Source organism: Lycium barbarum, chromosome 1 (assembly GCF_019175385.1).
Source record: "Lycium barbarum isolate Lr01 chromosome 1, ASM1917538v2, whole genome shotgun sequence".
NCBI lineage: Eukaryota > Viridiplantae > Streptophyta > Magnoliopsida > Solanales > Solanaceae > Lycium > Lycium barbarum.
The window spans coordinates 161,047,781-161,069,461 of NC_083337.1; the positions used below are offsets into that span (position 1 = coordinate 161,047,781).

The following is a 21,681-nucleotide window of genomic DNA, read 5'->3' on the forward strand; positions in this document are numbered from 1 at the left end:
ACCTCTCTTTTTCTCTTTTTTTCCTATGTGGGACAGATGCTTTAACCAAATCACAAGGAACCTTTTACATTTCCCAAAGCAAAAGGGACCTTTTATATTCCCTTCACTTTTCATCCCATCATTTCTCATTCACCAATATCAAAAAACTCAACAAAATTAAACCTAGGTAGTGTGCAAAGAATCCAAGGTACGAATAACACTTTAAAGAAAGACAAGATTGAAAATAATACATAAGTCTATATAAAAGATGGAAAAACAAAAACAAGCCCGCATAGCAAAAAGATGAGCAAAAGACACCATCCAGAACAACATGCATTGTAGAGTAAGCAAAAAGGCATCATCCAGGAAAACAGAGGGAAGTTCCATTCACAAACATAGGGAATGGGTGCAAAGGCATTTATTCATTTGTGCTGTCCATGAAGACCCTGGTCAAGACACTCTTGCACTGCAGCGAAGTCTTCAGCATCTTCAAAGCCTGGCAAAACAGGAAACAAATACAAAAGGAAGGATTTAATGCCAAAAAAATGGTAGTAAATGTATGCTTCTGCTATAACCGATTAAATCAAACTGAAATATAAAATTCTATAATTAGTCTGAAGCCATATATAGATGTGAAGTAAACAAGATAAGAATTGAACATACAGTTGAAATACACAAGAAAGGAGCAAGCGTAAATACCTCATCCATTCCAAGAGTAACAACTTTCTCTTTAAGTACCCCAACATCTTTAACGGAGAATTCATTGAGCAGAGTGATGCTGGAAATAGTGGACATTGGCTTCACAGACAAGTCATCCAACACCATGTAAGTTACAACCCCCTTCACCAAACCTCCATTTGAAGCTACCTCATTATCCACGGCGGGTGCTACATAGTCCAGAATTTTGTTCATAGTTCTATTGCACGAAGGACAACACGTTCCTGGATTATCAGACATGTAAAGATGCTGAAAGCACTTATAAAACTGTTTGTTAACAGGGGAGCTTGTGTGCAACAACAAAGGACCTGAAGTAGCGTAGGCTGCTGATTTTGGTTTTAAGAGGATGTCCTTGTCCTGATTTGGTTGAATATACGTATCATCTAGATTGTCGAGGCTCTCGTACAAGTTACCCAAGCAGCCAACCATTCCTTTGGTCGTCAGCAGCCTAATGACACTGCCTATTGGCAATGCAAGAATGTGAAATAGGAAATCGATACATTCTTTCCCCGCTTCTGCAAACATGACTCTTTTCCTTTTGGTGTCGATGAGAAGTTTCATTGTTACTTTGGACACTGCCATACTTGTGAAACAGAAGCAAGATGGCTGCAGCAAGAAGAGAAAAGCAAAACGTAAGAAAGAATGAGCTTGTTTGCTGTATATATTAGGGCGGCATATCGGTCGGTTCGGTTCGGGTTTGGAAGTTATCGATTTAATTTATCAGTTATAGATTTGTAGACATGTTAAATCGTTAAAAAATAGTTAAGATATTGGTTAATAGATTATCGGTTAATCGGTTATTATTTATTATCGATTCGGTTATCAGTTTAACCGTTAAAATTTCAAGAACCAAGAACCCATTTCAAAACTGAAAGTAGCTTCAGCTCCTAAGACTATGCTGAACAAAATAATACAATTGAAATATGAAGAACATAAACAAAATTGGACAAACTAAGGTGTGATTTTATCAAACTTGTCACTGCAAACACCAATGCATAAGGAAAATAAGAAACATTATTCACGCATTTACATAACATTAGTTAGCAATAACTTGCCTAGTATCACCAGAGAAATACAAAAATACAAAAATAAGAGTGAGAATTGAAAGCAATGTAGATTGTAGAAGAAGCAAAAGATAGTTTACGTTGGGCTTGCGTCTTGCGAGTTGGAGGAGAAGGGTTTCTGAAGTTGAAATCGCCGCTTGAGAGACTGAGTTTATGAAGTGAAAATCAAGTGAATTTAATCTAGTCAAGTGACTTTATATATGGAAGGGTAAAATTGTAATTAAATAAATATTTATCGGATTATCGGTGTCACACCCCATTTTTAACCCCGGAGGTTAAAGTTAGAAGTACAACATATTGGAGATTCCTGTTTTTGTTTGTTTATGTTAAGGAGTCGCCACCTAATTATTTATGGTGAATTAGGACACCTAAAGTTTATTAAAGTTATGTTTAAAGTTAACTCTGTTTAAGGTCTGCGAAACTTAAGATTCTAGGTAAGGGTTCAATTAGTCTAAAGGGAAGGTATTAGACACCCTTTAAGACCCATTAACAATGGTTAACCGACCGGACTTATGATTAATTAGGCTAAGAGTAAATATAGTATTATAAATGTTTGGGAAATAACCTATAAATATAGCTAAAGTTTTTTAAAGTAAAAGGTAATAATGTTATTAGAAATAAGACATGTAAAAATAATAAGCTGTATAAAAGAATAGGCCTAATGTTACTTTGTAAACACGACTTATAAATGTTGTTGATTTTTAAACGAAAGTGTAATAGTAATGTTTAAAATAATACTTGTAGAAAATGTAGTGATTTAATAAGAGTTTAATTATAAATAAACCAAAAGAAATGGGATGAGTGATGTTTATATATATTTGGAGAAAAATGACTAAAATTTAAAAGAGTTATTTAATAAAAGTTTTAAAGGTTGTTTTAGACAAATATGTATCTCAAGTGTTGAAAAGAAACTAAAATGAAAAAGTTACCTGTTGAAACTAATTTGCTTTTTATTTCTTAGAATAAGCTAACGTTGGTGTAAGATTTGTGACGTTTTAAACTTCTAAAATAGTAAGCATAAATTATGATTCCCCTAGCCAAAAGATGTAGTCATGCTATTTTGAAAATTAATTACTCAAATAAATGTTATAGATACTATAAATAGTTTTAAAAATAGAAGTGAATGTAATTTGTGAATTAACTACCCATTACTAAATTACAACTCTTAATGTTACTAAAGTTTATCTTAATTAACAAGCACAAATGTTAGTCATAAGATACATGTTAAATGCGCACAAAAATAAAAATTGAGGAGTAGATATAATGTAAATGGGTTTGGTTCATTTGGCCTGCTATGATCTGTTTGCAGCTGGGCTTCGGCCCAGCGAATTTAGTATATGGTTGCGGATTCCATGCGGTAGCGGTGTCGTTGAGTCTCAACAATGAGACTCTTCGGCTCCGGTGTGTCATGCAAAAGAAAAGAAAAGAAAAGAAAAGTGGGATTAGCAAAGGGAAAACATAGGCAGTCCAAGTAATAAGAATGACTTCATGTAATAATTGAAATGAACACAAAATTGAGAAAGAATGGAATTGATTCCATGCTTTACACATGTATCGGCCAAATGAAAGTTAGGCAATAAGAAAATGGTCTATGAATGCTCAGCAACAGATTTATGGTCAGCAATCAAACAAAGGGCTGGCATTGCTATTTAACGGACACGTAACAGTAACATCCAAATATACCCTGTGCAACATTCACTGTAATAACCAGACCATATACAACACCATACAAAAAATAAGCACAATCAAAGCCCAGCGAATACAGGATAAGGCGTATGCTAAGAATTTTTTAGCACAGAATCATCACGAATTTGGCTTAAAGAGTGATAAAATAAAATAAAAAAAGGGTCACAAAATGAACTAGGTACTTTTTGATTTTTCGAACAAGGGAAAAAGAAAGATTCTGGGAAAAGGAAACAACCATAGAAGAATAGCCATTACGGGTGATGAACATTAAACAAGCATTAGATCCTAAATCACCAGACCCCACTTGATTTGGGAGAACCCATTTTACTACACTTCGAATTAGGAGCAGACTTATTCAATTGAAGAAATGGATCAAAACTCATACTTAATGCCTAAAGAAATTCCGAATCTAAACAATGGCGCAAAATGCAGGGGAGCAATAACTAAAGGACTGATTTTACTTGAACTTGAAATGATAATGAAGATAAACTAAGTACTAAATGGCGTATGATTTACAAGAAAGAAAATAAAGAAGAAATCCCTGTAAATGAACTATCATTCGACATTCACATACATATCCTAAACGACACAAACTTAATCTAACATAAACTTCAACTAAACAAAGGACACATGAAGAACAAACATCATATTTTGGCACAAACAATATAGGGAAGCTAATTTAGCTAGAGAGGAAATTTACTAAAAACTTGCGATAAGCAGCTAATTATGAAAAAAAAGATCATAATGGGCAGATAAAAATACATGAATGACAAGAAGGTTACAAACAGTAATTCGGTAAATTCAGCAATTCAGAAGACGGTAGCAACTCAGAAAATAGCAGTACAACAACTTAATGATTTTTTATTAAAACAGGGGACTACTCTCAGTCAGCGTGTTACCAGCTCAAGAACGTTTCATTTAACACACATTTTAACATAAAAACCATGATCATAGTTTTAACTTGTATAGAAGATTGCAAATGTTCGGACCATGATCTTTACACTCGCTTTTAACGATTTGAGGAAACGACACCCCGAACATGATTCTTAAAACATAGAAATCCCAGTCAAACACATGCCTCAAAAAAATAGTCGTATATCCAAAATAAAATACTAAAGGCATGATTTCTATTACACATAAAGAAACCAGGGAAACAGTCTTCTCATAGGGCAAGCGTTGAAAAAGCAGACTACAAACCCAACTTCGTATAACTTCCCAAGTTCAGATAGCGCTATAAATTAGTTAAACATAGATCGAGATCAAGAGGGAAAGAGTGGGCAGAATCAAAGATAACTACTTAACAAGCCAACTTCCAAGTATGAAACATTTTGAAGGATTTCAGGACTGGTTTGTTGAGCCTAGAAAGACTGAGATGGGGAAGGGGACTACAGGATATCCACCGAGCATAAATCATTTGTCAATTCCATTTTTTTAACCAACACAGCAAAAAATACAATAAGCTATATCATACAGACAATCCCAACAACTCCTATCACAAAGACGGTCTATGGACCCAATAGTTGAAGCTAGAGCAAGTTCATCGTTGTTTCGAATAAGCAAACAGGCATGTGATAATGCATATTGACCAACTGGATTCGATTACTGCATGCTAATGCTAACACAGATAAATAAACTAAGATAGAACTAACTCATATGCTAACATACATTAAGACCAAAACTAACCAACCAGTTTATATGTTGAATATATATGGAACTTACGAACCTATTCTAAGCAGAATTCATCATACACTTAAACAATAAAACTTAGAATTAACCCTTTATTGCACCTAAGCATTCTCTACTATATGAGTCCATAGGACACTACCCAAATCATAACAGAACCTGCCCTGAATGAACCAGTATAATTCACGCAATCGTCGACAACCAACAACTTAACCATAATAATTAAGCTTGAGGCAGACCCATTGTTCATGTAATCACACTTGTAAGAACAGATACAACAAAACATAACATTCTTTAGTCATACTTATGAACCGTCAAGTGTATCGCAAACGAGATTCAGACCAAATTAGCTTGCACTCAAACAAAAATCAAAATAGCATAATCCGAGCCTAAAATGTGTTGATTAATCTAGGTTAACCAAACAGGCCCCCAGCTAATCAAGATTCGTGATAAATCACACCTAATAGCTAATGAACCAACAAATATCCAATAAGAACAGGATTTCAACTAACAGCACTTCGATTAACAAAATTTCACAAGACGAAAAAACCTAAATAGCATCAGATTGTACCTGTTCGTGGTGCAGTGAAGTGGGGATCGTCGAGGTCTCGAATCCGTACTCGAACTCGAAGAAATCGATTAAAGTAACAAATTTTCCAACCAAGAATTAGAGTAATCGTTGGCTGATCTTTTCCCCCAGTAATCTTGATGGTTAGAACTTGTATTTGTAGGGAATTTTTGGTTCCAGATCTTTTTTTCGATCTCCTTTCCTTTCTCTCCTCTTAACCATTCAACTTCGACCTTCTTTATAGGGTTTTGCTTCGTATTGAATAAAGGGGAGGAGCGTATGAGAGAGAGGAAGCGGGGGACAGGCGTGGGTTTTGGCAGAGGCGTGAGTGTGAAGAGAGAGGAGAGTGGAGAGAACGTGAGAGGGAGAGAGACGAAGGAGAGAGAAAGGGGAGCGGCTGAAGAAGGAGAAAAGAAAAGGAAAGAGAAAGGGAGTAGGGAGTTTAGGGTTTTAATTTAGGTAGTGGGCCCGGTCGGGCAAGGTATGGGCTGGACCGGGTATTGTGGTGTGGGCTGAAAATATGGGTTGTTTATTTGGGTAGGGAAATAATATTGTATTTGTATTTCGGGTCATTAATTTGACTGAAAATTGTTGATCCTTCCTCCTTTATTTAATTATTGTTGGGCTTCTAATTTAATAACTAGTACAATATATACTATGTAAAGACAATAAAGATTTTACAAAGTGTTATCTTGTAATTAATTTAACGATTCCAAACCCGAAAATGAAACGATGACAAACCGTTTAAAATTGGTGATAAAGTAATGCTCATAATGTTGAAAATAAAAGTAGTAATATTAATAGTAGTAGCAATAAAATATTGTGAAAAATAAAGTATTTAGCTCGTCAGTAAATTTAGAAACCCGAGTAAATTAAATAAAAGAGGGACAAAATTGGATGTCAACAATCGGTTTACCCGTTAACAATATTGGCTAAACCGTGATCCGATCCAATAAGTCAATAATCACGGCACCATCCGATATCCGAATCAATAATCCATTAACTTGAATTATTAACCCAATATCTCAATTAATTTGAGTTATTGATTTAACCGTTAATATGCACCGCTCTAATATATATCCATTAGGTCGATTGTTATCCCGCCTCTTGCCCGATTTGTCCCTTCCATGGCAGAGAAAGTGTTTGATAAACTGATCATGAGAGGCGTCATCAGATGGTGCGTGGTGGAGAATGGTTCAGGCGACATCAGGCGGCGATTTGATAGACGTGAGAGAGAACACAGGCGCCAGTAACTTTTACAACTTGTCTGTATAGTACTCTCTTTTAAAATACATGTGGCACCAGGACCGTTTGGCCAGGAGACTTTTTTACGATCCCTTGGAATTTTTTTCATTTTATTTGAAATCAAAATTTGGCATAAAAATTAAAATACAACTCCAACTTCAAAATTTTAAATAAAATAAAAAATATTTAATTTTCATGGCAAAACTTAAATTATAGGAGTACAAATTTTAACAGATACTAAATTATATGATACTCTCTTTCGTCTCATTTTAGGTGTCTTACTTTTTTTTTTTTAAGTCTGTCCCAAATAAATTATCTTTTTCTATATTTAGTAAGTTGATAATTAAAGCATCATGTATGCCAAGTTTGATAACCACAAGATTCAAAGCACATTTTAGTACATTGTACACATTTTTAATTTAAAACTAAAAGATTCAAAAGTCTCTCTTTATTTTTTAAACTTCATGCTCAGTTAAACTAAGACACTTAAATTGGGACGGCGGGAGTAATATAATTTTAAACACATTGATATGATAAAATTTGCAATTTTTAGTATTTTTTGTGTAGTTTTTAAATAAGTAAAAAGGGCAGCCCTGGTTTGATCTCGGTTTAGCAGGCTCTGGGGAGGACCGCATCGATCCTAAGGGGCGTGATATAAACAACCTACCCTAATACAAGTATTAATAGCTGCTTCCAAGACTGAAACTTATGTCCTTTAGGTCACACAGATACAAATTTTTAAATGTTGACGTAATCTAATTTAACTTTAAATATTACTTGTAAAATTGACTCTTAAGAAATAAAAGGTATCACATAAATTGGGACGAAAGGAATATTTTTAAGAATGTGTATCATCTTATAATATTGTACTACTGTATTATAATATTTTCTAAATACACTATTTAAATGAGTAGATTGTATTATTTGTTGTGATTAATAATATTGTTATTGTTTGATTTGATTTCGCATAGCATAATAGTAAATGATAAGTTACGAAATATGTATCATTGCTACAAAAAATTGAAGTCTCATAAACTAATTTAAGATTATTAATTTATGAGAAGATAGGGGAAACATAATTGCAAAATCATTTATATTTTCCTTTTCATTTCAAGAGGAAAGGCGCTACAACTTGTGGAGAGACATTTTTCACTTTATCAAAATCTATCCTTTCAATTTTGGTAACAGATATTTGATAAATTAATTTAACCCAGACCTTTAAAAAATAAAAAATAACTAATGTTATTCATCCAAATATGCATTGGACAAAATGGGGAGAGAAGAAAATGGAGAGGAGCCAGAACAAATTTTAAGAAGGGAAGTGTGCATAGGAGCCCGTAATGGCACCTTAAAGCTCATCCTAATGCTGTGAATTCGAAACAGAAATATAATTTACTATGAACATGATAATTTTGTTTTTGAATATATCAGGAACAAACAAAAGATTACGTCACAAAATAGAGACCAGAGATAAAATTGATTCAATAATGCATAGTTTTGCCTATGATAGTCTGGGACGGCACCGCATCTAAAATTGACCAGGTTATTCTAATCTATCAACGAGTGAATTTCATTCTCCAAGGACGTGATTGAACTTTATAAATTCCACTTCACAGATAAACAATTACAACAATACTGCACCCGAAAAATAAACGAAGCAGAGGACACAATCCAGAGAAAAACCAAGGAAAGTATCCTTCAGTTCCATTCTCAGTCAGGGAATAGCAAAGGTATTTATTCTTTTATATTGTCCATGAATGCACTGGTTAATACACTCTTCGATTGCAGCGAAGACTTCAGCAGCTTCAGGGCCTGTCAAGCAAAGAAATAAACGAAAGGAAGACATTGACAAATTAATGCACGAAAGGAAGATAGTGGAATAGCATTTAACTTACACACACCGACGGTGCAAAAAATCTTAATTTTGACCGTTTGTAGAAGTTTTAAATTTTTCGAAATAAAGTTTAAATTCATGGAAACTATGTAAAAATGCTATAAGTTGCTATAATTAATAATTTAAAATATTCAAAAGACATGTAAAAAAATTACAGTCAAAGAATAACTATTTTGACGTCAAACAAAATGAGACGGATGGAGTACATTGTTAGAACCGAAAAGTAAGGATATGTACAACAGGAAGGTACAAGTTTACATACCTCATCCATGCCCAGAGTAACAACTTTCTCTTCGAGACAACTTACATCCTTGATGCTGAATTCTTTCAGCAGAGTGATGCTTGAAATTACGGACATAGGTTTTACAACTAAATCATCTGACACCATGTAAGTGACAACCCCCTTTACCATACCTCCATGCAATCCAAGCTCATTTTCTCCAGAGGGTGCGACATAATCCAATTTTGTATTCATAGATCGGCCACAAATCGAAGTATACGTGACATTCACTGCAGGGGGTGCGACATATCCCACATTCATATTCATAGTTCCACTGCACGAAGGATTACTCCCACTCACGTACTTGCAGTCATTTTTTCTTAATGTCTCTCTCTTCTTTTTACCTTTTCTGGCTCTTACTTTTGAGCTCGAAGGACAAGGCGTTCGAGGACCATCAGTACTCACATGATCAATAATTTTTACAGCGGATCCCTGAATGTGATGATACGTTAAATTTGTATTGATAGGTTCAGAGGTCGAAGGGCAAGTTGTTCGAGGATCATCAGTGACATAATCGTTATGGTAAGGGCACCTATAAAATTGTCTTTCAATTGCAGGGGAATTTGTAAGAAGAAACAGAGGGATTGAAGAGTCATTCCAGGCTAAAGATTTTGGTTTCAAGAGAATGTCCTTGTTCTGATGTGATTGAATATACTTGGTATCAAGATTCTCAGGGCTCTCATACAAGTTACCTAAGCTGCCAACCATCCCTTTTGTAGTGAGAAGCCTAATGACACTGCCTATTGGCAATGCCAGAATGTGAAACAGGAAATTAACACATTCTTTCCCCGCCTCAGCGAACATAACTCTTCTGCTATTTGTGTCGATTGTCAGCTTCATTGTCACTTTGGATGCTGCCATATTTTTGAAGGAATAAAGCACAATATCTTGTGGCAATGCCGGAGGAATAGTAATTTAGTGCTATATGTACTCCATAGAGCAGTTGCTTCAATTAAAATAGCATTGGGAATTAGAGAAAATTGCAAAATATTTGGAAATTGGAAAGGCATGTTGTAATTGACTGGCCTCGATAATCTGTTTCTTTACTTGGGAAATACTTGGCCAAGTAAATTATGCCACCCTTTGGCCTTCACTATTCATACCAAAAGATTTTATAACCTTCACTGTTCTCAATCATGGTGAATTTCACAAATGATTACATAACTATACGTTTTTGGTACCAAAGTCAGACACTTTTATTTTATCATATAGAAGTCGCGACGCTACCATCGTAATCAAATGGTTACAATACACGGAAATGTAAACTTCTCGTAGGCTTAAATAATTTTTTCGCTGAAGAGGCACATCCTATTTTATTTTTTTCACTTTGTTTTAACAAATGACCTTACGAAAAATAAAGTAGTGGAGGTTTGGAATGGGGGTTATTACTTACTCCTATGCAAGTACGAAGATACGAAATAGTACTCCGTGAAATGTTAGATTGAACAATAAGCCCATTTTTCATGACTAATGAAGAGTAAAACGAGATAAATAGATTCTTGAGACCAATCAGTGTCTAGCATTCAATTTCAGTTACCTTCTTGGAAATGAATCCACCATAAATATATGTTGCACGCTCTCTAATTCCCAATGCTATTTTAAACGCATCCACTGCTCTTTGGAGTATATATAAATTGCACTTATGTTCTTCGACTCTTACAAGCTTAAAATTGTTTTTCTCCCCTGTTAGTACAATATATTTCTTCACAAATATGGCAGAGTCCAAAGTGACAATGAAACTTCTCATCGACTCCAAAAGGAAAAGAGTAATGTTTGCTGAGGCCAACAAGGAATGCATTGATTTCCTATTTCACATTCTGGCATTGCCAATAGGCAGTGTCATTAGGCTTCTCACGACCAAAGGGATGGTTGGCTGTTTGGGTAATCTATACGAGAGCCTCGACAATCTGGATAATACGTATATTCAACCAAATCAGGACAAAGATATCCTCTTGAAACCACAATCAGCAGCCTATGCTACTTCAAGTCCTCTGTTGCTCACTGATTCCCCTGTTATAAGACAGTTTTACAAGTGTCCTTACCATAACTACATGACTGATGATTCTCGAACGGCTTGTCCTCAGCGTTGTGGAAATCTGATGAACATAAAAATGGAATATGTAGCAACTGCTGCGGATAATGCGGTAGCATCTAATGGAGGTTTGGTAAAAGGGGTTGTGACTTACATGGTGTTGGATGACTTGTCTGTGAAGCCTATGTCCACTATTTCAAGCATTACTCTGCTGAATGAATTCTGTGTTCAGGATGTTGGGGTACTTAAAGAGAAAGTTGTTACTCTTGGAATGGATGAGGTATATAAACTCTTATTTCCTGTCTTCGTAACTTAAATTAAATATTATGTCACACACCGAAATGTGGATTTGGAATATCACAAATAGTTTAATCAAAGATCGATTCAACAGTGCAAAATAAAAGATCGATTCTTTGGAATCTTAACTTTCTTGTATGTGAACGGAACAAGATAGGATCAGGCTAATTCCTAAAATGCCATTCTTATAGAATCAGGCTAATTCCTAAAATTCCTTTCTTCTTCATGTTATACTACTGAAAATTGATTAGTTCCTTGTTTCTTGACAGGCTCTCAAGCTGTTGAAGACTTCTCTGCTGTCAAAGAATGTCTTGACCGATGTTTTCATGGCCAGTATTTTAAAAGATTAAATGCCTTTGCTGTTCCACCAGACCGAGAATGAAACTGATTTACATTCCTAGATTTATTCTGGACTGTCCTTTTGCTTTAGTACTCTGTTTGAATGGTAGACTTGTTTGGTTTTCCTTCTATGAATTGGAATTATTAAGTTCTATCTGTTTCTCCTATTTTTTTTGTTTCCTTGGGTGCTATGTATATTACCTATTACCTAAGTTTTTCTGTTTTAAGTTCATTGCATTGGACTGTGTCAGCTTTAACATAAAAAGAAATAAGAAATATTGTGATAACCTAATTTTAAGCACTGTGATTGAACACTGGCAGAAAATTGGGACTTGTTACAAAAGAGTGAAAACACTGATCAGTCTGTATGATTTAGAAATTAGTTTGGCAGGGATTGTAATACTAAAACGGGTTATAAATGCATGAGTTAGGAACACAAAGATTATCTTTTATCAACTTTTTGTTCTGTGCACTAAAACTGGGATGTAACGTGTAAAATTAAAGTATGAGATTAATTTCCTAACCTTAATAAAATTGAAAAGCGTGTTTGATGATGAATCTGAAGAAAAGGTATGTAGTCTAGTACTTATTTTGGTGTTTAATCCATGTATTGTTTTTTCATTTTAGATTAGTTATTCCAAAATAATAAGATACACTAGTTTTTATATTTAATTATAAGTAGATTTGCCACGTAAGATTCAAATACTAAGGAAACACTGGATAAAGCAACAATATTTTATTTCATCTAATACATCAAGCTAAACGAACCCTAAATGCATGAGATTACTCTCTCACAAAACCAAGGCAGGTTTTGTGTAATCCAATCTCGAAGAAAAAGAATTCAATTTTTTTCTACATCTAACTTAGTATTTACAGTCGATTAGAAATTCTAAATAGCAGAGTGAAGCAACTTGGACCTATTCCACCTATGTAACACACTACCATAGACATCATAGTATTTGATCTCTGCCTCTGTTGGTGTCAACTGGACAGACATGAAACCTTGTCCATCATGGAAGAAATGTACATCTTCTCTATTTAATCCTTTCACATCTCCTCTCCATGCCTTTGACCCTGCCCCGCTTACTAAAAATTGCATTGGACTGCAGAGAAAATTAAGATCGTGTTTAAATTTAACTGGTCGAACATACAATAGTTCACTCAAGGTCTATGCATTATTATTGCGTAATATCACAGTAAATAGATCAATTTACAAGATTTGAAATCTATTTTTACCTTTCGGTATCACTAATATGTTCAAGGCAGTGGTCGTGCCCGTTCATGTAAAAATCAACATCGTATGCCTGTAATTTCAAGAAAAAAAATCAAAGTCGAAACTCGACAAGAAATTTTCAATTGTTATTACTGTATAATGGGTGAAAGTTGCTCAATTATGTCTGTCTTCAGTTAATTAGTTTTATGTGTGTGTATATATTTCAGAGTCAAAAGCAATCGGTGCGAATGAAGAGATAAAAGTTACCCTAAGCATAGGAAGAAGGCGATCCACGAGTGGCTGAGTGTCACCATGATGCCCCACACTTCTAATGGCGTGATGACCCAGTACAATCTTCCATCTTGCTGTCGATTCACTCAAGGCCTTTTCAAGTTCCTAATAAAAACAAATAATGTAAATTTTTTAAAATCATCTCGAAAATCTATATATGAGAAATCTAGATAAGAAAATTTGTAAAGTCCAACTTCAACTTACTTTCAATACGTTTGCAGTGTACACATTTGGAGGGATCACACCACGCCAATCATAGGTATGATCTTTAGGGTTCGTGAAATAATCTTGCACGAATGGAGTGGTATCCACCATGAATATTTCAGCAATTTCTTCAAACAACAAAATGGAGAAAACTTTTTTTTGTCAAAATCAGAACTACAAACATACACTATAGCTTAACAGTTAACACATAGAGTTGAAGTAATTATGAAAGAGGAGAAAAGAAAAGATTTTGCACCTGCTTTAACTATGAAAGACCTTAAACAAAGCCATCTGCTATCAAGTTTCCTAAGGTAAGGACTGAGTTGTGCTTCTACATTTCCTCTGTAATCGTGATTGCCTAATACTGCACAAAATAAAATTTTACAAATTTCAGACCAATTCAAATGTCATAATAAAGTCGTAAATGTGTTTATTGGTAAGTATAATATTTGGGAACTTACCACTGTACCATTGTTTTTGCAAGCTCTTTGCTGTGTATATGTCAGTAAATGACTCTACAAAATTTGGATCATATATCCCTGTCAATCCGTTATCATAGAAATTGTCACCCGTTGATAATACAAAATCAATGTCTAGCTTTTCTCCAATTCTTCCCATCTGCATTCAAAAGAAGTTTATTCAGCTGTAAGATTCTTTTTTAGTGGAATATATACACAAAAATTATCAATCAAATGTTAAATTGTATGAGCATCTCGTCTAAAAACTTAATTTTTTAGATGAATTGGTCATACGGTGCAATATAAATATCAAAGCAAATAGAGCCCCAAGTCAAAATTTCACCACAACCTTCATATTTGTCAAATTAAAAGAATTCAACATGCTTGATTCATGAAAAGCATCAAACCACCACATGAGGGAGCGTTGGAGAAGGGTGATTTACACAAATGTCCCTTCTGTAGGCCATTTAAAAGTCGAGCAAATATAGCCTTTGAAACTGACAAAACATTACATTGTCATCTAACGTTTACAAAATTTTCGACAATGCTCTTATATTTTCTCATAAAATTTTCAGTTTATAGAAAAAGGGTTATTTATTAAACAGCTACCCCAAAAAGGGACAATCAACGGATATTTCTTACATTAAGAAGTAATATATATAACAGTTTAAACTTTTGATTGAGTTGGTCACGTGATTCAACGTCATAACTCCAAATAGAATAGACGAAAGCAAGATATATATAAATAATAAAAAAGGTACCTGGTGAGCTACGTGAGATTGATTATAGGTACCCCTTCGTCCCCAGTCACCAACAACCAAGAAGTTAAGAGTACCATCACCTCTAGTGGGGTGATCAAATTTCTTAAGCCTAGTAGATGCACTTGCACTAGATATTACAAAAACAATGACTACCCAAAAACACAGAACCATGGAATCCTTGGAAAATTTAGCCATGGCTCTGTGTTGAGATTTGACAACAGAGGAAATCAAGAAAGAAGCATACAATATGTTACTTCAGTCCCTACCCTTTTTTGTTTTTTTGGGGTTTTTGTGTTTTTTTTTTTCTTCCTTTTTTTGGTATTTGAATTACTAAGTAGATGTAATTTGTTGGAGATAACCTTGATGGATGATGTATATATAGGATAGAAAGTGGGAGTATGAGTGGGAAAGCTACAGAATAGGTATAACAAGGGAATAGGATGAAAAGTTCTTGAAAACCTTATGTTAGACCGAATTTAGAGGCATATATGTTAGGAGATTAAATTTCAAAGAGTAAGATAATAAATCTGATACTAATTCTATACTCAATCGTCCTATTTATAATAATACAAAAACTATTTTGATTATAAACTGAAAAACATATTCCTGTATAACTTTGACTACAACTCCTATTTAGATGTAAATTAAATAAATTAACAAATAAGAAATTCTAAAAAATCTGATTTTCCTACAACTTTAAATTATTATTCAATAACATGTATATATCTTCCACAAATTACATGTAATAAAGTAACTCTCACGTATATATTTTCCATAAAACAATTGTTCAATTGACATGGGAAGAAGTTCTTTATAACATAAATTGGGAAAAGCTGAAACCATAAATATAATCTCCGGTCACCTTAGTGGAAAAATGTGATTGAACTGCAAGAAAAAAAACACCAAGAGCAACCAAGGGGTACATTCGGTATTTTAGAAATTATTAGCTTTGATGGTACAGTACCCAATGCTCTTATTTTCGTACTATTCCTCAACTGGACAAAAAGCCAAATTAAATTTGTTTAATTACCCGTATAGTCTCTTGGACAGGTGTTTAGTTTCGCTGATCTATAATAAGAGACACAGAGGATTATGATTTAACAGAAATTTGCAAGGGATACAATTTCACTTATTTACAGTAAACGATACATATTATAATTAAAATATAAATATTCAAAACCTATATAGAAATATTATACGTCTCAACCTTTTCATATAAATACATAAATATATCTTAAAATATTGATCAAATGCGTATAATTTAATTTCGAAACGAAACATGACAATTATCAATTAAGGAATATACTATATTACTCTCTGTTCAATTTATGTGATATATTTTTTTTCTAGTCTATCCTAAAAAATAATATATTTTTATTTGTGAGATGATTAGCTATGATTTATTTTATACCTCAAATTTTAAAAATCTTTCATTTCTTTCTCACGTTACTGCTGCTTTTTCAAAGCTTGAAGTTATAGCAGTGAAAACGGTTTATTGGAACATTCTACATCAGTCTAGCAAATGCTAAAGCAAAGATATTTCTATGCCTTCCAACAAAATCTCCTGAACCTTCTAGAATATTCAACTCCGTTTCTCTCTGAACCGCATAAATACCAGAAAACTTCACCTCTTCTCTCATCGTATGCACAAACAACTTCAAACTTCGTTAGCTATAATTCTACCCAATACCAATATCTCAAGTTCTCAACAAAGCTCTCAAAATTCACAAATGGATTCTCCATTCTACGGTAACTATTGGTTCCACCCAGCTCACCCTCGCTATTCCTCAAACATGAGAGGAATACCAGTCCAATCAATCCACCATCAGCCTACCGAAATCAAACCGACCACAAAGGTTGTCCGGATTCCTGTCCACTTTGTCGGGTCGGAAAAACCCGAGCCTGACCTGTCCGGTTCAGCGTTAAGGATCCAGAAGGTATTTAGAGGCTATTTGGTGAGAAAAAGCGTGAAGAAAATCATGTCAATAAGAAAAGAAGTGGAAGATATTGAACAGAAGCTTTTATGCAGCGAAAAAGCGGAGTTTATTCGTAAAGACGAAAAGGAAAGGTTACGTGTGAATGAGACGCTTATGTCTCTGCTTTTTAAATTGGATTCCATTCGTGGTGTTGATTACGGTGTTAGAGAGTTGAGAAAGGGTGTGATTAGAAAGGCTATCTATTTGCAAGAGAAAATTGACTCCATTGTATCGACAAATCAAAGTGACATTTATGATCCGAGTGTGGATGTAGACAATCAAGCGGCGGCATCAAATTATACGACAAATGATGTAGAGAGCGAACACAGTGTAGAACAGTCGATTGTGAAGTGCGAAGAGTTGCAGGAGGTAAAGGAGAAATCGACAAATCAAAGTGACGTTTATGATCCGATCGAGCAGAGTATGGATCAAGGGGGACCAAATTATACGACAAATGATGAGAAATCAGCCGTAAAGGAGGAATGTATTGAAGGAGTTGGTGATGATGAGAATGAAACGAGGGAATTAGAGGAGAGTATAAGGAACAGAGAGTTGCTGGAGAAGATGGTAGAAAAGAATGAGAAGATGATGAGAATGATGAATGAATTGTGCCAGAGAAATGAAGTACAAACGAAGATGCTGAATTCGCTGACGCAGAGGGTGGATCAATTAGAGAAGGCTTTCGTATGTGATAGGTTGAAGACTAAGAAGAAGAAGAAGAACAGGCATCCTGCTTAATTAATTCCTCTGCTCTAGCAATTCCTTGATTGTCTCTCTCATTTTCTTTTCTTTCTTTCTTGTGATTTTGAGCATGTACTAGTGAAAAAACAAAGATTTTGGAATGTGAATGTTGTTACAATGGAGTTTCCTTATGTCAGATTCTTTCACCTTTTGCTAAATCTTATGAGATTAGTCTGAGTTTTCTTTTATTTCCGTTTCTGTAATTAACCCCCAGTAATTCTAGACGGTATAAACTTCGAATCTGTAATTTAGAGGTGGAGCCAAGCTGCTTTTCTCGTTCATGTAGCGGCAACTTTATGCTTATTACTAGGTCCATTTCAGGTCGAACAAACACGGAGTTACAATCAATTTTTAATAGTTCAGTTTTAGTTTAGGTTTATTCTGTAAAAAAAAATTCAATAAATAGAAATAAGAATTAATTTGAAATACTAAAGAAGAAATAAGAATAAGGAGTATTTATGTCACGTTACCGAGGATTTCATTATTTCAGTAAATTTTTGATATCCTTATTGAAGTCAAATAAGACTTTTATTTGAAAGAACTTGTATTCACTTATTTTAGTTTTCTGGTTTGGGATTATGCAGGAACTTCTAATATGGAATAGAGAGAAGAATAGGATATATTGTGCATTTGTTCCTCTAATTGCGAAAATGAAGTTGCCTCCTATGCGACCAAAAGTTAGTTAGTAATCCAGTTTGGCTTCAAAATTGCATTCTCAAGTAGTAAATTAATTCGTATTAATTGAATATTATTGATATTCATGAAAACATGAATTCTAGCACTCTCAGCCAACTTTACAAAGTCTCGTAGTTTATGTCCTGAATTACATCAGAGAGAACTGACGACATACTTGAATACATATAGGTGTGATGGCAGAAACCAATTACATGTTCTGTTTTATTGAGCAAACAAGAAAAAGCAAACTCGACTCATATAACACATTACACTACATTGTCTAAACGTTAGAAGGCTCCGATTTAGCTACAACTAGCCTTGAATAATGAGTGGGGCATAGATAGAAAAGCTACTGGTTTTTGTGTTTTCTTTCTACTTCTTCAATGCTCTGAATCTCCTTGTAGTACTTGCAAACACGATAGATACACCTTCAAACATAACGATCACATTGTTTATACATTAAATTACGAAAGAGAGAGACATCTCAAAAGTAAAATCACATATAAAGTTCCAGAATGATTCTGTTGATATACCAGTAGAGAAAGCATGCTGCCAGACATAAGATAGCATTTCTTTGAGCCTTGAAGATCTGCATAACATGAGCACACACACAAAAAGGGGGGGAAAAGCCATAAGCCAGATAACATAACATTGATGCATCAATGTGTCTCTAAGTACTATCTCTGTGCAAGAAAAAGGGGGGAAAAGAAGAAAAGAACAGGGAACAAGTGTACTCATGCACCACACAGTGCATCAGAATATTTCCCCAATTATCCAGAAATGCAAGGTTTTCTTGGCATATGGCTCAGGAAATCAGTCTTCTGGGTAATTAGGTTTTACCTAAGTAAATATTTTGTAGTCTAAATTATCTGATATACTAGACTGATGTTTCCAGATCCAGGAGATTCTACATATCACCGGACTGTCCCTTCAGGGACATTAATATCAGGGCTATTTCTTATTTCCAAAATGTTTACATATCACATGAATTTGATCCATGGTTGGCAGACAAATGAACAATAACAGTGCTAATCTCAAACAAAAAGGAGTCGGCAGATCCCTCGCCCCACTAGCAGCCATTAAATGTTCTCAATCTCACCATAATGGCACCAATGACGTTCTTAAATAAAATAAGAGAACTGCAGCTGGAATACTTTGTTTTCCCCACTTTCATATTTTTAAGAAGTTAACATGTTTGTGCAGGAGTCTTCATCTGATATGCAAGATGTAATGTCAGAAGAAAATACAGAAGACTAGCAAAATGGCGCAATCACTACAAAGGGATAGTCCAAACCTTTCCCAAAATACAGAAACAGTGTGTCGCCTTTAAAAACAGGAACTTTGAAACTTCTTTCTCTCCATCTCCCAAAATTCCAGAAGTCATATGAGAGAGATAGACACATATGACGCTATAGGAAAAAGAGACTAATGAAATCCTTATCGATTTGGCAGTAATGACAATAGAACTAGACAAGTAACAATTGTTTCTTCTGCTGCTTAACTTTTCAAGTGGTACCTTACTGTTGCGAACTCTCCAGTAAAAGTTTCAACAAAAGAATCAAGAAATCTTTCTGATTGGTCTAGAAACAAACATCCTCCCAAACAAAAGGTATGACATACTAGTGTCCGGTGCTTCATTGACAGTCGACTTTGAGTTGAAGGTTTCCTTCCGGCTTGATGCATTAACATTAAGGTATATAAATTGATGAAACAGTATGCACTTTCCCTAATTGAAATAAGTTATAGTCACAACCTTCAGTCCTTAATTTGTTAGGAATTTTACCTTATTTTCTGCTTATTTTACCTATTTGTGGTTTCCTAAGCTATGGAAAACTTCCTTTTCCTAATAGACCTGATATCTTATATGTCAGAGTCAGACTGTCACCAGTTCCTCAGTAGATTGTGCTTACACCTATCTTCAGATCTCGGAAATCTGCACTACAACATCTCTGATAAGCCCATGGCCAGATTACGATGAAACACTTCACTATTCCCATTTTTATGGCATCAGCATCCATCTTGGCTCTATAAGTAACATTCTATACAGCTACCTTACCTTTAGTGCCGTCACCTACTAGAAAGGAAAAAGTGAGACTTATAGAAACTACGGAAGACCAATTTCTCAAATAATCTAATTCCATCACAATGCTCCCTAGACTCTTCTACCCGTTTTGACATGACACGAGTGGTCAATCTGATTTCGATTCCTCGACTATTGGCTATTGCTAAACTCATGCAGCCTAGAAGTAGTAACATACTTTGAACAAGAAGAACGCCTTGAACTGCAGATAATATACTAGAAAAAAAAATCCAATATCCTTTCTAATTTTAACAATGACAACCAAATATCAGTATCATGCTTATTAGCCGTATTGCACACCCGTATTTAGCATTTTAGTTATATCTCCTTAATCCTAAACTTGAAGTCTTCAGCAAATCAGACACTACCAAGTAACACGGGGTTATCAAGCAAATATCAGCTATACTTAGCCATCAAAATTGTAGAGAAAAAAAAGAAGAGAATCATTGTCATCTGCTTCCTCAGGTTTCTTTTCTTTTCTGTTTTAGGAAATCGAAGAGATAGAAGCAATAGGTATCCAATTACTCCACAACAAAGAAAGATAGAATAAATTGATTAATTATCTCAATTACTCCCCCTTCCTTCAATTTAAATGAAACTATATTCATTTAGGAGGGTTCCAATTAGTTTGACATCATTCCATTAATATATTTTTTTTCTATCTACCTTGTCTACTTTTTAACTCATCAAATTCTAATTTTGATGATAAATTTTCTCCTTCAAACTAAATTTTTGACCCTTACCTTAGCATTTCTCTACCTTATAACTAAATCAATAAGTAGTCAAATTAACTCATACACTTTCCAGTCTAATACCATAAATCACATATTTTCTTAACAATACAATAATTCATAAATTCAACACAATTTAAACTCACCCTGTAACATTTACTACTACTCAAAATCGTTCCAGAAGCTTCCATATATATATAGAAAAAAAGAAGAAGGAAATTTACCGACTTGTCGTAGCGGTCTCTCTCAGAAGCAGTGCAAATCTCACCCGTACACATCAAACGATGCTCATTTTTCCAATAAATATCTAAAGGGGAACAAAAAATAACAGAAAAGAAATTCCGTAAGTCCCAATATCACGATTATTAAAAACTAATACCCAAAGTAAAATCATTACCGAGGAGCTGAAAAGCAGAGAAAGGAACAATGAAAAGAGAAGGTTGAAGGGCGAGTGAAATTAGAGAAACAAAACGTGATTTTAGAGCTTTGGGAGATGGTAATGTCAGGAGAATAGCTATGGCTGCTTCTGCTGCTACCACGTATGTCAATATCATCCATTGCAACCCCATTTTGTTACCTTATTTTCCTATTTTTTGGGTCTAAGTTTTGTGTGTGTTTTTCTTTCTTGGTGTCTTCGCTGGTTTAACAGAAACTAACTCTTTCTTAGTTGACAAGGTTGAATAAGGTTCTTTTCTTCTTCGCCCAACACTCGGATCAAGTCATTAATCTACTTTCGAAATGACCAAATTCTCCTTTTTGTCTTTGCA

General features: G+C 34.5%; 5 protein-coding genes across 6 annotated transcripts; 2 read left to right on the forward strand and 3 right to left on the reverse strand.

Moving 5' to 3' along the window:
- Nucleotides 1–397: 397 nt before the first annotated feature.
- LOC132617148 (uncharacterized) lies at nt 398–9,977 on the reverse strand. Its single transcript, XM_060332087.1, has 4 exons — nt 9,099–9,977; nt 8,716–8,754; nt 679–1,302; nt 398–475 (listed from the first exon to the last, which is right to left on the reverse strand). The coding sequence occupies exons 1-4, from the start codon at nt 9,975–9,977 to the stop codon at nt 398–400; spliced, it is 1,620 nt and encodes a 539-aa protein (XP_060188070.1).
- An 851-nt stretch (nt 9,978–10,828) lies between these two features.
- On the forward strand, nt 10,829–11,795 carry LOC132617151 (uncharacterized). Its single transcript, XM_060332095.1, has 2 exons — nt 10,829–11,428; nt 11,715–11,795. Exons 1-2 carry the CDS (start codon nt 10,829–10,831, stop codon nt 11,793–11,795), a joined length of 681 nt encoding a protein of 226 aa, XP_060188078.1.
- A 710-nt stretch (nt 11,796–12,505) lies between these two features.
- LOC132602411 (purple acid phosphatase 17-like) lies at nt 12,506–15,064 on the reverse strand. Its single transcript, XM_060315272.1, has 7 exons — nt 14,712–15,064; nt 13,954–14,110; nt 13,749–13,856; nt 13,493–13,620; nt 13,265–13,393; nt 13,021–13,088; nt 12,506–12,887 (listed from the first exon to the last, which is right to left on the reverse strand). Exons 1-7 carry the CDS (start codon nt 14,904–14,906, stop codon nt 12,674–12,676), a joined length of 999 nt encoding a protein of 332 aa, XP_060171255.1. The 5' UTR covers nt 14,907–15,064; the 3' UTR covers nt 12,506–12,673.
- A 1,251-nt stretch (nt 15,065–16,315) lies between these two features.
- On the forward strand, nt 16,316–17,559 carry LOC132602399 (uncharacterized). The gene has a single exon (XM_060315266.1). The coding sequence runs from the start codon at nt 16,355–16,357 to the stop codon at nt 17,423–17,425; it is 1,071 nt and encodes a 356-aa protein (XP_060171249.1). The 5' UTR covers nt 16,316–16,354; the 3' UTR covers nt 17,426–17,559.
- A 589-nt stretch (nt 17,560–18,148) lies between these two features.
- LOC132602423 (uncharacterized) lies at nt 18,149–21,621 on the reverse strand. Of its 2 annotated transcripts, none has more exons than XM_060315279.1 (4): nt 21,312–21,609; nt 21,139–21,221; nt 18,637–18,692; nt 18,149–18,531 (listed from the first exon to the last, which is right to left on the reverse strand). In XM_060315279.1, exons 1-4 carry the CDS (start codon nt 21,481–21,483, stop codon nt 18,453–18,455), a joined length of 390 nt encoding a protein of 129 aa, XP_060171262.1. In that variant the 5' UTR covers nt 21,484–21,609; the 3' UTR covers nt 18,149–18,452. The 2 variants fall into 2 exon arrangements, with proteins under 2 accessions (XP_060171262.1, XP_060171267.1); XM_060315284.1 differs by having other exon boundaries at nt 18,446–18,531; nt 21,143–21,221; nt 21,312–21,621.
- Nucleotides 21,622–21,681: the final 60 nt, after the last annotated feature.

Bases quoted from the DNA above. Each gene is read 5' to 3' on its own strand.
- LOC132617148 (XM_060332087.1), bottom strand. From the start codon at position 9,977: ATGGCAGCATCCAAAGTGACAATGAAGCTGACAATCGACACAAATAGC. The intron at 8,755-9,098 runs GTATGTAAACTT...TTTGCTTGACAG, and splicing joins TTACTCTGGGCATGGATGAG to GCCCTGAAGCTGCTGAAGTC. The intron at 476-678 runs GTATTTACGCTT...CTGTTTTGCCAG, and splicing joins TTACTCTTGGAATGGATGAG to GCTTTGAAGATGCTGAAGAC.
- LOC132617151 (XM_060332095.1), top strand. From the start codon at position 10,829: ATGGCAGAGTCCAAAGTGACAATGAAACTTCTCATCGACTCCAAAAGG. The intron at 11,429-11,714 runs GTATATAAACTC...GTTTCTTGACAG, and splicing joins TTACTCTTGGAATGGATGAG to GCTCTCAAGCTGTTGAAGAC.
- LOC132602411 (XM_060315272.1), bottom strand. From the start codon at position 14,906: ATGGCTAAATTTTCCAAGGATTCCATGGTTCTGTGTTTTTGGGTAGTC. The intron at 13,857-13,953 runs GTAAGTTCCCAA...TATTTTGTGCAG, and splicing joins GCAAAAACAATGGTACAGTG to TATTAGGCAATCACGATTAC. The intron at 12,888-13,020 runs GTAAAAATAGAT...TTTTCTCTGCAG, and splicing joins CATATTAGTGATACCGAAAG to TCCAATGCAATTTTTAGTAA.
- LOC132602399 (XM_060315266.1), top strand. From the start codon at position 16,355: ATGCACAAACAACTTCAAACTTCGTTAGCTATAATTCTACCCAATACC.
- LOC132602423 (XM_060315279.1), bottom strand. From the start codon at position 21,483: ATGGGGTTGCAATGGATGATATTGACATACGTGGTAGCAGCAGAAGCA. The intron at 21,222-21,311 runs GTAATGATTTTA...GTTCCCCTTTAG, and splicing joins CTCTGCTTTTCAGCTCCTCG to ATATTTATTGGAAAAATGAG. The intron at 18,532-18,636 runs GTATATCAACAG...TTATGTTTGAAG, and splicing joins GCAGCATGCTTTCTCTACTG to GTGTATCTATCGTGTTTGCA.